This window comes from Balaenoptera musculus, chromosome 4, assembly GCF_009873245.2.
Source record: "Balaenoptera musculus isolate JJ_BM4_2016_0621 chromosome 4, mBalMus1.pri.v3, whole genome shotgun sequence".
Lineage (NCBI taxonomy): Eukaryota > Metazoa > Chordata > Mammalia > Artiodactyla > Balaenopteridae > Balaenoptera > Balaenoptera musculus.
The window spans coordinates 29,966,991-29,980,207 of NC_045788.1; the positions used below are offsets into that span (position 1 = coordinate 29,966,991).

At 41.5% G+C, this 13,217-nt stretch overlaps 1 protein-coding gene across 1 annotated transcript in view; it reads right to left on the bottom strand.

Annotated features, from left to right (window-relative positions):
- Positions 1–231: 231 nt before the first annotated feature.
- COMMD2 (COMM domain containing 2) overlaps positions 232–13,217 on the bottom strand; it is a 41,366-nt gene continuing 28,380 nt past the window's right edge. Inside the window, exon 5 of the mRNA XM_036850960.1 lies at positions 232–312. Within this exon, the coding sequence (XP_036706855.1) occupies positions 253–312 (60 nt within the window). The 3' untranslated portion in view covers positions 232–252. The remainder of the gene's footprint in view (positions 313–13,217) is intronic.

Sequence of the window (13,217 nt, forward strand, 5' to 3'; positions counted from 1 at the left end):
TTGTGAAGATTCGATGAATTAATACCCGCAAAACACTTACAAAACATTATCATTATCTCCTTTTAACACAGGAAGAAATTGAGGCATAAAGAAGTTAAGTAACTTGCCCAAGTTCACATATCTAGTAAAGAGCAGAGCCAGGATATAAATTCAGGTTCATAGCCAAAGTCTGTTCTCTTTATCACAGTGCCAAAGTGATTTCACTCCCCAGCTTTGATGAATTCCACCCAAGTTGATTACGTATCGATTCAATTACATGGACACAGTTGGGAGGAAGATGGGGGGAGGTGAAAGGGAGGAAGTCTTACATACCTGGAAAAAAAAAATCAGAATCTTGTTATAACAGTCAAAAGTATATGAAATCAGGGACTTCCCTGGTGGTGCAGTGGTTACGAATCCGCCTGCCAATGCAGGGGACAAGGGTTCGAGCCCTGGTCCGGGAAGATCCCACATGCCCGGAGCAACTAAGCCCATGCGCCACAACTACTGAGACTGCGTTCTAGAGCCCGCGAGCCACAACTACTGAAGCCTGTGTGCCTAAAGTCCGTGCTCCGCAGCAAGAGAAGCCACCGCAATGAGAAGCCCGTGCACCGCAATGAAGAGTAGACCCCGCTCACCGCAACTAGAGAAAGCCTGCACGCAGCAACGAAGACCCAATGCAGCCAAAAATAAAATAAATAATAAAAAAAAAGAATCCACCTGCCAGTGCAGGGGACACGGGTTCGAGCCTTTGTCCGGGAAGATCCCACATGCCACAGAGCAACTAAGCCTGTGCACCACAACTACTGAGCCCACGTGCCACAGCTACTGAAGCCTGCGTGCCTAGAGCCCATGCTCTGCAACAAGAGGAACCACGGCAATGAGAAGCCGGCGCACCACAATGAAGACCCAACGCAGCGAAAAATAAATAAACAAATAAATAAGTAAGTAAAAGAAATACTTAAAAAAAATAGTATATGAAATCAGTAGTAAAACTGAAACAAATAATTCTATTATCATTACTAGCACAACATCAGAAGTGATAGAAACCAAGTAGATTCACCTCTGTTTTATTTTTGAGTTGCCAACTGTCAGCAGCTTCTTCCAGGGTGTGTGTCTGTGAGTAGGAGTGAGGGTGTGAGAGTATGTGTGTGTGTTGCCCGGAAGTGGCGGTGGGACGCTATTTAATCCTGGCTCCCCTCACCTCATCGGCCATCTGACATTCACTATGAAGTTAATTCTCTCTTCCTTCTCTCCTTAGGGGCTTATAGGAAGACGACTTTTATAAGAAATAAGTGCCTAAAACGGAGAAGGATGTGTAACACCTTCAATCAATAATATTTTACAACTAAATCACGCCTTTAAAGTCAGTACTTATCTTTCTTTACGGCAACGCTTGCAACAGTCATAGAAACCGCTAACAAGTTTTCCAGTAATCCTGCTTATCGCGTGGAGAACTTACACAAGATAAGTGACCTGTTCAGAGAGCTTAGTATTACACTCTAGGCTGCCAGGAAGACGGGCTCATGGATAAATTTGGTGGTGTGGTCATTCTGAGTGGAAGTGGTTCGGCCCGGCCAGATGTTTCACCCAGGGCCACAAAAGGCTGTGCAGTTACACCCAAGAGAGCTGCAAGATGTGTGTGATTTGTGAGAGAGGGGCGCTGGAACTTGTTATCCTGTTTTACAGAGAAAAATCTACCTCTGCTTCTGGGCACACACAGCCTGACCACTGGTTTCCGTCCTTTGCAGACGTCTCCCCTCAACCTTCAACCCCTGGGCTTCCATCCAGATCACCGCCCCGACCCTGCTTTTGCCCATGACACCAAAGGCTTACTCTCAGCAGCATCAGTTGACTAGTCTCTCTTTCTTGAAACACTTTCTTCTCTTGGCTTCTGTGGCACCACATTTTCTACCTATCACTCGGGCTCTTCTTCTCAGCCTTCTTTGACAGCTTCCCTTCCCAGCTATCTGACCTCTTAAAGACGGAGGGCCCCAGGGCCCACAGGGATTTCCGCAGTACCTAGCTCACAGCCCTGCTGCACTGCTTGCTGTTTATGTGCCAGGTATGTCCTCATCTCTGGGAGTTTGCACTGGCTCTGCCTGGAACACTATTCTCCTGGGTGTCCACAGTGCTAATTCCCTCCCTTCTTTGAAATCTCAGCAAGGCCTTCCTGACCTCCCTATTTAAGACCATAAGCCAACTCCACCCCTCACAATCCTAATTCTCCTCTTCCTTCTCTTTTTTATAACATTCGTCACCTTCTAGGGTACTACATAATTGACTACTCTAGCATCAGTATAGAATATATCCACTAAATACATTATAGGCACTCAGTATATATTTTTAAAATAAATGATTCAATCTCCATGCCAACAAATGTCACATTATATTTCCAGCTCTATTCTCTCTTCTGAGCTTCAGAACCATATATTTAACTGACTGCTTGGCATCTGCATTGGGGTATTTGAAAGGAATCTCAAAATTAATATGACCAAAACTGAACTCTTGGTGTACATCTTTAACATTTCAGCAATGGCAATGCCATTCTCCAAGTTGCTGAGGCCAGAACCCTGGGAGTCTTGGTTGATTCCTCCCTTTTCCTGCTGCTTTGTATCTAATCCATTAGCAAGTCACATTAATTCTTCTTCTACACCCTATTCCCAGACATCTACTGCTCACCTTCTCAACCACTGAGACGTGGCTGATGAGGTCTGAGCCATTTGAAGATCTGAGAGAAGACCTTTTAGAGCACCAAGTATAGCAAATGTCTAGGCTTTGTGTCTAGACTTTGCGTTGAGAATGAACTTAGTCTCTTGAAAGGAACAGAAGGGCTGAAGGGGAGAGTGGTAGGAAACCAGGTCAGAGAGGGAGGTGGTGGGGGGGGGCGGGGGGAGGGACATTTTGTGAAAATCCTTCCAGACTGTGATTAGGTTTTGAATTTTATATGGGAGCTTTTTAAGGGGATCTGCTTAAGTGATCTGCTTAATGCTTGAAAGGACTGCTCTGGACCCCTGGTGGTAATGATTAGAGGTAGGAACTCATGTCAGTCCTCCAGGCAAGAGATGATAGTGGCTAGGTTTTTTTCTAGCTATGGCTTTCTTCATGTTCAGTCCTTGATTTACTATTTTCCCAACATTCTCTTGTTCCTGAATTCTCCTGAATTCACAACAATTTCTGTGTTATGATATGATCCCACTTCTTTACCATTCAAGGTGTTTTTAGTTGCTGACAGAAGTTTATATCAAGAGGAAAAGCAGGTGTGGCCTGCACAAGTAGGACTGTGTAACCCACCTTCATATTCTTGAGTCTTACGAACGAGAAATTTTTAGAAAGTAGACATTAGTTAGCCTGAGGCTAATACCGAAAGCTAATTCCTATAAGGTAGCAACAGGCTTAGGTTTCCTCACTGTTCTCACTACTCTAAACCACAACAGAAATGGCCAAATAATTTATTGATAGACATTACCCAATTTACTACTAAAGAGTTTGGGAAGTATTTGGGAACCAATCACACTCCAGGACAATACAAGTGACCTCTCACTTAATGTTCAAAATAACTCTTAAGAGGTGTGTGTTATTATTATATTATTTGCTGAGGTGGAAACTGAGGCTCAGTCAAGTCACAACCTTTGCTCAAGGTCATGTTATAAATAAGTGGGGGAGGGAGGTGTCTGATGCCCAAGGCTGCATGCTTCCCTCCACCCACACTGCCTCCCAAGCAAACCTTCAGGTTTGACATTTCCTGTAGATGAGAGCGACTACCCTGGTGAGCAGGGTATGTGGGTGGAGAGGAAAGGTAATACTGGGAAAAGAGAAGGGGGTCTGAAACTTATGACTGGGGTTGGGCTGGGACTGGGGGAATTGAAGTTCACAATCTATTTTGCCATGTACTCAGTATTAATATAAAAATATATTTCAAGTTCAAATATTTGGCTTAAAAAAAAACCTCCACCCATAAATGGTTAGAAATTCAGGACTACCTGTGCCTATTCTAAAAAATAAAAATAAAAAAACGAATTCTCTCCTGTAATGAGGTGCATCTTGAATTTTAAAATCTTATCAGTTTATTTAGCTTCCCAGAGGCAGCTGTCCCTCCCATAAAATGGAGATAACAGTACCTCCAGGATGTATCTCACGTGGGAGTTGGGAGATGGATGTTAAGTACAACTTGGTGCATGTGAATAAAGCGCTCTACAAATATTAACTTCTTTCCGCATTACTTATACTTATCACAGAAACAGTCAAAACGACAATAGCAAAGAGTGGTGCGGATCGGGGAGGGAACTACAATGTATTTATAATGTTTCAATTTGTTTTATTTTGGTGGAAGTGAGCTGGGGAGCCCCACCAACATTTATAACATCATCTTCCGAGGAATATTGGTCCCAACTTTGCTTACAAAGAAAACGTTGACGATGAACAACAAGGTCCTACTATAGAGCCCAGGGAACTATATTCAACATCCTGTAATAAACCATAATGGAAAAGAATATGAAAAAGCATATATATATATATATATGTTTAACTGAATCACTTTGCTGTGCAGCAGAAATGAACACAACATTGTACATGAACTATACTTGAATAAAATAAATTTAAAAGAAAAGAAAATGTTGACAAAATTTTGAGCATAAAAGCTCTTTACCACTGAAGGCTATTTGTGTTGCACTCAGGACTGTTCTGGTGCTGGGAAGTCTCTGACACCTTTAGCTAAATCTAATTATGCTTGTCAAAGAGACAAAGAAGACAGATAAAAAGAATCCTAAGAAATTGGAAAACTAAGCATACTGTGATTGAGGGATGGCCCAAAGGAAAATAAAAATATTCTTATTTGGTATTAGATGGAAAAAAAGGTGTTTATACATATTTGTACCTTTACATTTTCTCTTCGGACCATTTACTCATTGATGGTTGAGACCAGGTTTCTCACAGTAAACAAAAAAGTCACATATATTTTTAAATTTTAATTTGTAGACTTCTTAATATCCACAACATCCTAAACGTGTACAGATGGCTATTTGGATGGTTCTAAATGTGCTTTTTAGGATAAGTCCACAAGAGTCAACAGGTTTAGAAAATGAAAAATTTTCATAAAGTAAGCTCAACAGAGAAATCATAAGAAAAAATAGGGCTTCCCTGGTGGCGCAGTGGTTGAGAATCTGCCTGCTAATGCAGGGGACACGGGTTCGAGCCCTGGTCCGGGAAGATCCCACATGCTACAGAGCAACTGGGCCCGTGAGCCACGACTGCTGAGCCTGCGCATCTGGAGCCTGTGCTCCGCAACAAGAGAGGCCGCGATAGTGAGAGGCCCCGCGCACCGCGATGAAGAGTGGCCCCCGCTTGCCGCAACTAGAGAAAGCCCTCGCACAGAAACGAAGACCCAACATAGTCATAAATAAATAAATAAATAATAATTAAAGGTGCTAATAATTAAAAAAAAAAAAAGAAAAAATAAAACTATGAGAACTACATTCACAAAGACCAAATATTAACTTTTCTCCTTTTAAAAAATGGGTCCCTACCAGTGAACTTATCGAGGATACAGAAACAGACTCACAGACATAGAGAACAGACTTGGGGTTTCCAAGGGGGAGGGGAGGTGGGCAAGGGATGGATTGGGAGTTTGGGATTAGCAGATGCAAACTATTATATATAGACTGAGTAAACAGCAAGGTCCTACTGTATAGCACAGGGAACTATATACAATATCTTGTGATAAACCACAATGGAAAAGAATATTAAAAAGAATGTATATATATGTATAACCGAATCACTTTGCCGTACAGCAATCAACACAACATTGTAAATCAACTACACTTCAATGAAATAAATTTTAAAAATAATTTTAAAATGTGTCCCTAGCAATTATTATGGACCGTTTATTGATTACTTGTCTGGCAAATGGCCAGGTCTTGTTAACTATCTCCTAGAGGTAAGTCTACTTTGCAATTATATGGGGTTTCTTTCCCTTTGAAAGTAGTTTCACTTCTATTATCTCACTTTATAAGCTTTGAAGCCTAGAGTAATGAATAGAATTTTAGATTGTCTTTAGCCTAAAAACAATGAAAAGTTAACAAGAACAACAACAAAAAAGATTATGAACTGATTGTTTACAAAGACTATTTACAAGAACAATTCTTTTGATTGTGCTGATTGATAAAGGGTGGCAGCCTTCTGAGTAATCACTACTTTTTGTCTCTGGTGGGTGTGTTGAACCATTGGGAAGACGTTAATTATCAGGAAGAGCAAAGTTGAATTGTTCCTTTAAGCTTCTTCAAGGTGCTGGAGCAAATCCAGAGGAGAAAACTGCTGTGGAGGGAAAAAGGATTTGTGTCCCAGATAAAGTGAGACTTAGATGTCTGCCCTCTGGTGCCCAAGAGGTGAAGGACAAGGGTGACAATTCCAATGTAACCAATTTGTAAATGTGAAAAACAGTGAAGGACTTTAACTCCCTGATTAGGTGTGGGGAGGGGATAGTAGTGAAGGAGAATATTCTCAGTTTGAGGTAAAGACATAAAAATTCACATATTTGGAAGATCTCACTTAAGGTTTAGAAAAAAATTAGTAACTTGTGAGTATTCAGACATTTTCTAAGCATTTATGTTTCTCCCCAACATATTATGTTACTGTTAGTAAAACAAGTAACATTATTATCCTCATTTTGGAAAGAACAGAAATTATCATATTGTCAAGATTGTATTTATACTGAAAAATAAGTGAATGGGGGAATTATACAAAATTTCATCCCTGAAATGCATACTCAGGAGAAATAGGCCATCAACCCAAATATATCACAAAATTGCTTGCTCTTTTGCCTGATGCATCTGTATTGAAACTACTAAGTTACCAGGCCCTAGAGACTTTTTAAAAAGTCTGTGTGACTATCAGAAAATTAAAGGGGCTTCCAAAGTAACCTCACATTCTCCCCTCCTTCTGTTTTTTTTTTTTTTTTTTTTATAATCACATCAAACTTGGAATTTAAGATCTCAAGGAAGTGGGATTGTTCTCTCCAGAAGCAGATCAGAAAAAGGGAATTGAGGAAGAAAAGTAAGCAGATGACAGGAAGTGAGAGATCATTACTAACCACTCACTCAGCCATAGAGTACCAGCCATAGGGTACCATGGGCCACCCACCTCTGCTCTCATCACCAGCTCAATGGCTCCCAGGGACTTGTTCTCAAGGTCTTCTTGCTATCTCACCTGGGGCCCTTTATGTTAAAATGTTTTCTTTTTTTTTATTGTGGTAAAATAAACATAACAAAGTTTATTATCTTAACCATTTTAAGAGTACAGTTTAGTGACATTAACTATATTCACACTGTTGTGCAGCCATCACCACCACCCATCTCCTGAACTCTTTCTTCATGTTGCAAAATCAAAATTCTGTACCCACCAAACAATAATTCCCCATTCCTCCTTGCCCCCAGGCCCTGGCAACCGCCGTTCCACTTTCTGTCCCTATTATTTTTCTGTTCTCTATTTTGTTTATCTCTGCTCTAATCTTTATTATTTCCTTCCTTCTGCTAGCTTTGGGTTTAGTTTGTTCATTCTAGTTCCTTAAGTTGTAAAGTTTGGATGTTGATTTGAGATACTTTTCTTTTTTTTTAATGTAAGCATTTGTAGCTATAAATTTCCCACTTAGCATTGCTTTCAAGGTATCCCATAAGTTATGGTATGTTATGTTTTTACTTTCATTCATTTCTGTGTATTTTCTAATTTCTTTTCTGATCCATTGGTTGTTTAAGCTATGTGTTGTTTAATTTCCATGAATCTGTGAATTTTCCAAATTCTTAGAGAGTTTTGGCCACTATTTCTTCAAATGTTCTCTTTGCCTCTTTCTCTCTTCTCCTCCTGCAACTTTGACAATGCATATGTTGGTCCACTGATGGTGTCCCACAGGCCCCTTCAGCTTCGTTCACTTTTCTTATACCTGTTTCTTTCTGTTCTTCATATGCTATAAATTCCATTGTCCTATCTTCAAGTTAGTTTACTGATTCTTTCTTCTGCCTGCTCAAATCTACCTTTGAATCCCTCTAGTGAATTTTTTTTTTTTAATAAATTTTATTTATTTATTTATTTATTTATTTAGGCTGCGTTGGGTTTTCATTGCTGCACGTGGGCTTTCTCTAGTTGCAGTGAGCGGGGGCTACTCTTCATTGTGGTGCGCGTGCTTCTCATTGTGGTGGCTTCTCCTGTTGTGGAGCACGGGCTCTAGGCACATGGGCTTCAGTAGTTGTGGCTCACGGGCTGTAGAGCGCAGGCTCAGTAGTCATGGCGCACGGGGTTAGCTGCTCCACAGCATGTGGGATCTTCCCGGACCAGGGCTCGAACCTGTGTCCCCTGCATTGGCAGGCGGATTCTTAACCGCTGCGCCACCAGGGAAGCCCCCCTCTAGTGAATTTTTCACTTTAATTATTGTACTTTTCTGCAGAATTTCTTTTTTCTTTTTAGGTTTTCCATCTCTTTATATTTCCATTTTGTTCATACATCGTTTTCTTGAGTTTCTCTACATCTTCCCTTAGTTGTTGAGCATCTTTAAAACAGTTGTTTAAAAGCCTTTGTCTAGTAGATCCATCATCAGGTCCTTTTCACGAACAGTTTCTGCTGGTTTCTGTTTTTCCTTTCAATGGGCCATACTTTTCTGTTTCTTTCTATGCCTTGTGGTTTCGTTGTTGTTGAAAACTGGACACCTGAATCTAATAATGTGGTAACTGAAAATCAGATTCTCCCCCTTGCCCAAGATTTGCTGGGTTTTGTTTTTGTTTTTTGTTGCAGGCTGTCTCTGTGGCTGTTCTCTTTTGTTCTGTTATAGGCTGATCCTTGGGGGTCAGCCTGAGGTGTAAACTTAAGGTCTTTTCAGGTCTTTTCTGAGCCTGCACCTCCCTCTGGGGATGTGTGGTGATTTTTCTAGTTTCCCCATATATGCAGTTGCTTTTGAATGTCCTAGTCTTCAATGTCTGCCTCCCACAAGGGGGAAAAGAGAAAACTGAAGGGTGGGGTGGGAAGGTACTGGCCCTTTAAATCTCCTGGAGGTCACTACAGCCAGAGGGAAGGGGCTTGCAACATGAGGGAGGTGCAACAATGGGTACCACCTTTTTGTCTGCACCTCTGTGATCAGAGGTAGCAATCAGCAATCAGAGCACAGATCCCCGATATTTGGAGGATAGGGTCCTTTATGTCCACCCTAGCTCCCACAAATTGTGTGCAAGCTAATCCAGGAACAAGTACATGACTGCTTGCCACAGGGCTGATGGGTGACAAATGGGTAGCTGCTACTTGCTAAAAGCTGAAAATGACCAAAATTAACCACAGTTTATCATCTAACCATTTCCCTGGAATTTGCAAGCTTCCGACTTGAGAATTCTAAAATAATTACATCAGACAGATTCTGCCGGTGTAACTGTTGTGTAGGTGAGGAGATAGGTCTCTGGTGCTTCTTACTCTCCCATCAACTCAGAATCCTCTCCTTTATTTTTAAAAACATTTTATTGTGAAAAATTTCAAACCTAATCAAAAGTGAAGAGAATGATACAATGAATTCCTATGTACCACCATGAACTTTCAACAATTACCAACGACCTGGCTCTTTCACCTTGAATTTCCACCAAGGGTTTCTTACCCATCTCTTCCCTGTCCTTCTCCCCATGCCTGGCTTCAAACAATGTGATTACCTGCCTTCTGTTCCAGGTCCTAGAACCAAGGGGACTCCTCTAAATACCTGACTAAATCAACTAGCCCTCTTTTCTATCTTCTTAACTTGACTAATTTTTATACCCTCTACCCCTATGCCCCAGATGCCTTTTAAAAAAAACAGAAAGGAAAAAGAGAGCAGCATTTAATCCTTCTTAATGGCTTGAAAATCTGGTGAAAATCATGGATAATTAACCCCCCAAAAAAGACACACACATCATTTTACATACAATTTCAGGAGGTTCATGGACACCTTGAAGCTCTCCAAAGATCCCAGGTTAAGAATCCCAGTTTTTGTCTACTCTAAAAGGTAGATTCCCCCTTCCTTGCCTGGCCGTTCTCATGTGGTTCTCTTCCACAGATACACAGAACTGTAAGGCGGGAAGCATTCAGTTCCACCCCCTTTTTATTGTGCTACTGTGGCTACTAGACATAAAGAACTAACGTGCTGGCTGCAAATCCTGGAGTGTGAGCAACAGAACTAGAGGCTCTGCCAATATTTGTCACACTAACCTCATGCTAATTCTGAATACCTCCCTGCCCCTCTGACATGGATTCATACCAACTCCAAAAGAGGCCTAAAACCCACTCTAAAAATACCTTCTTCAGCACACCTCATTCCGTCTCCTCCCTTCTCTTTATTCATGGGACATTGGATTTTCATGAAATGCAAGGAGGAAAAATACTAACAGGCTCCGAAACCAGATTGGAATTGAAAAATTAATTCAAAATAACTTTTTTTTAAAAAAATTAATTAATTAATTAATTTTTGGCTGTGTTGGGTCTTCGTTTCTGTGCGAGGGCTTTCTCTAGTTGCGGCAAGCGGGGGCCACTCTTCACCGCGGTGTGCGGGCCTCTCATTATCACGGCCTCTCTTGTTGCGGAGCACAGGCTCCAGACGCGCAGGCTCAGTAATTGTGGCTCACGGGCCTAGTTGCTCTGCGGCATGTGGGATCTTCCCAGACCAGGGCTCGAACCCGTGTCCCCTGCATTAGCAGGCAGATTCTCAACCACTGCGCTGCCAGGGAAGCCCCAAAATAACTTTTTAACAAGTATATTTTAGCTGCAAAGGTGTCTATGCTTCTTTGTCAGGGTTCAATTTATGTTCAGCTCTGCTCTTTGCTCATTTGTAGAGAATCTTTGGGGTGGACCAGTGAACTCATGCTTACTCACCTTGCGTAGAAGGTTGGGTTGATATTCCCTGTATCATTCTCCCCAGTTCTTCTAGTACTGGACCTCAACTGTGGCCATGCATCAGAATCGACTATAGAGTTTTTTAAATCCTGAAAAGAGGTGGGCTCATATCAGCCTGCTCCGGGTTTACTGACTCTGGGGTCAGGCTTCTGGGTGTGCAACCAGGGATGAGAATCCTGCTGCGATGCCATGTGCAAGGAAGTAACATCATTACTAGTGGTGGAAGCCTGGGAGAATACTAAAGTTGTTCCACAGCTTGTAGTTCAATAACAGATATATTTCTGTCATTTCTTTTCTTTTTTCTTTTTAAGGCAGGAAAATTTCAGAAGGAAAATTTAGAAGGAACTTGGCAAATGTAAACCACTCTGGGGTAATATTTAAAATATGCTGTTTTTCTCCACTATTTAATTCCTAATGTAGCATAAACTTCTTGGCTCATCTGGGATATAGGTTTTAGGTAATACATAATATATTTTTAATATATATATTTACCTTATTTTAATTAATTTATATTATAAAAGTAATACATATATTTTATGAACATTTTATTACCTGTATAGAAGAATAAAAGGGAAATCCCAGAGAAAATTCTGTTAACAGTTTCTTATGTAACCTTCTAAAAATTTGCTATCCACATCAAACATTTATATATGTCAATATTTATTTATCTCTGGTAGTCTCAGGACTCACAGGTCTTGGAGATTAACATAAAGACATGTTTCCTTTCCTTCCCTCCTACCCGAAGGGTAACAGGAAGTCCAGTCTTTTACCAGGTTTACCTCCCAAATAGCCCCAAGAATCCCTGGGAACATTCTCCTGTCCCATAGGACCATCATGGTAATTGCATCTGGCTCCAGGGGGTAAACCTCTGTGCAGACCTTCCTGAGATGTCAGGACTGGCCTCTCACAGCAGGTTGCTAATATTCTCCCTGGTACTGATTTCTTACGTGTGTGGTCAACCTCTTTTCTTAATCTTACACCAGACTGGTGAAACCAGACTACAACTTCTAACATGATTTTGTTGAAGTTTCAGAGATAACAGAAGGAAAATACAGCACAAAAGACCACTTATAATTCTTACTAGAGGTGGCCTATATCAGAATGTTCAGCCCCAGAGCCTGGCAGCCTCTCTCTGCCTAACTCTCAGCCAGTCATAGTAAGGCAGGGGCCAAGTCTCCTCCCTCTGGCAGGTGGCCTTTGGGCCTGTTTCTCCTAACTGGAATCCAGGCTCCCAGATTCCCTCAGGCCATGAGAGAAAGGAATAGGTCTTAACTTCAGTCAAAGCCCACCATGACTGTCCATCTCCAAATGAAAATGGGAATGTTCACTTCCTTCAGGGAATGTCTTTCCCTTTTCACTCAGGGAAGTGTGCTTTTGACCCAAAGGTAGTCAGAACTCAGGACATTTTCCACAGCTTGGATTCTTCAGTCTTGGAACAAAACCATGTGTGGCAGGAAGGGTCTCCTGTGGCCCACTATGGGTCAAACCTAGTCAAACCCAGGCCAGTTCCCTAAGGCTCAAGGTGAAGTTCTGGCCTGAGCACCTTTCCTGGAGTCCTCAGTCTTGCTCTTGATTTCTTGTGAACAATCCCTTAAATAACAGCACACATCACACTTCCCCAAGTACAAGTGAAATTTTACCAGGATAATGCAGCCTAATCCCATATTTACAAAGACACATTACTGTAAGGGAATCATTATCTGAAGAAGTACATGTCTTCTAACCACAGTGATCATTTTCATATTAGCAGCCAAAACAACTTTGCTCCTCAACTGAAAAATCTCCATCTCAGAAATGATGTCTGAGATTTGACTCAAAATTACATGGGAGCGGGACTGGGTGACACAAAGTGGGTAGGGTTTTTTTGTTTTGTTTTGTTTTTTAACAATTTCTCTTGGTCATTGCTCTGTTTTTTTTTTTTTAATAATTCTTTATTTTATTTATTTATTTTTTGCTGTGTTGGGTCTTCGTTTCTGTTGCGAGGGCTTTCTCTAGTTGCGGCAAGAGGGGGCCACTCTTCATCGCGGTGCGCGGGCCTCTCACTATCGCGGCCTTTCTTGTTGTGGAGCACAGGCTCCAGACGCGCAGGCTCAGTAGTTGTGGCTCATGGGTCTAGTTGCTCTGCGGCACGTGGGATCTTCCCAGACCAGGGCTCAAACCCCTGTCCCCTGCATTGGCAGGCAGATTCTCAACCACTGCGCCACCAGGGAAGCCCCTGGGTAGGGGTTTTGATGAAACAAAATTGGCCATGAATTGATTGCTATTGAAATTAAGTGATGGATACATGAGGCTCCATTGTACTATTCATCTACTTTTGCACATGCTTGAAATCTTCTATAGTTAAAAACAAT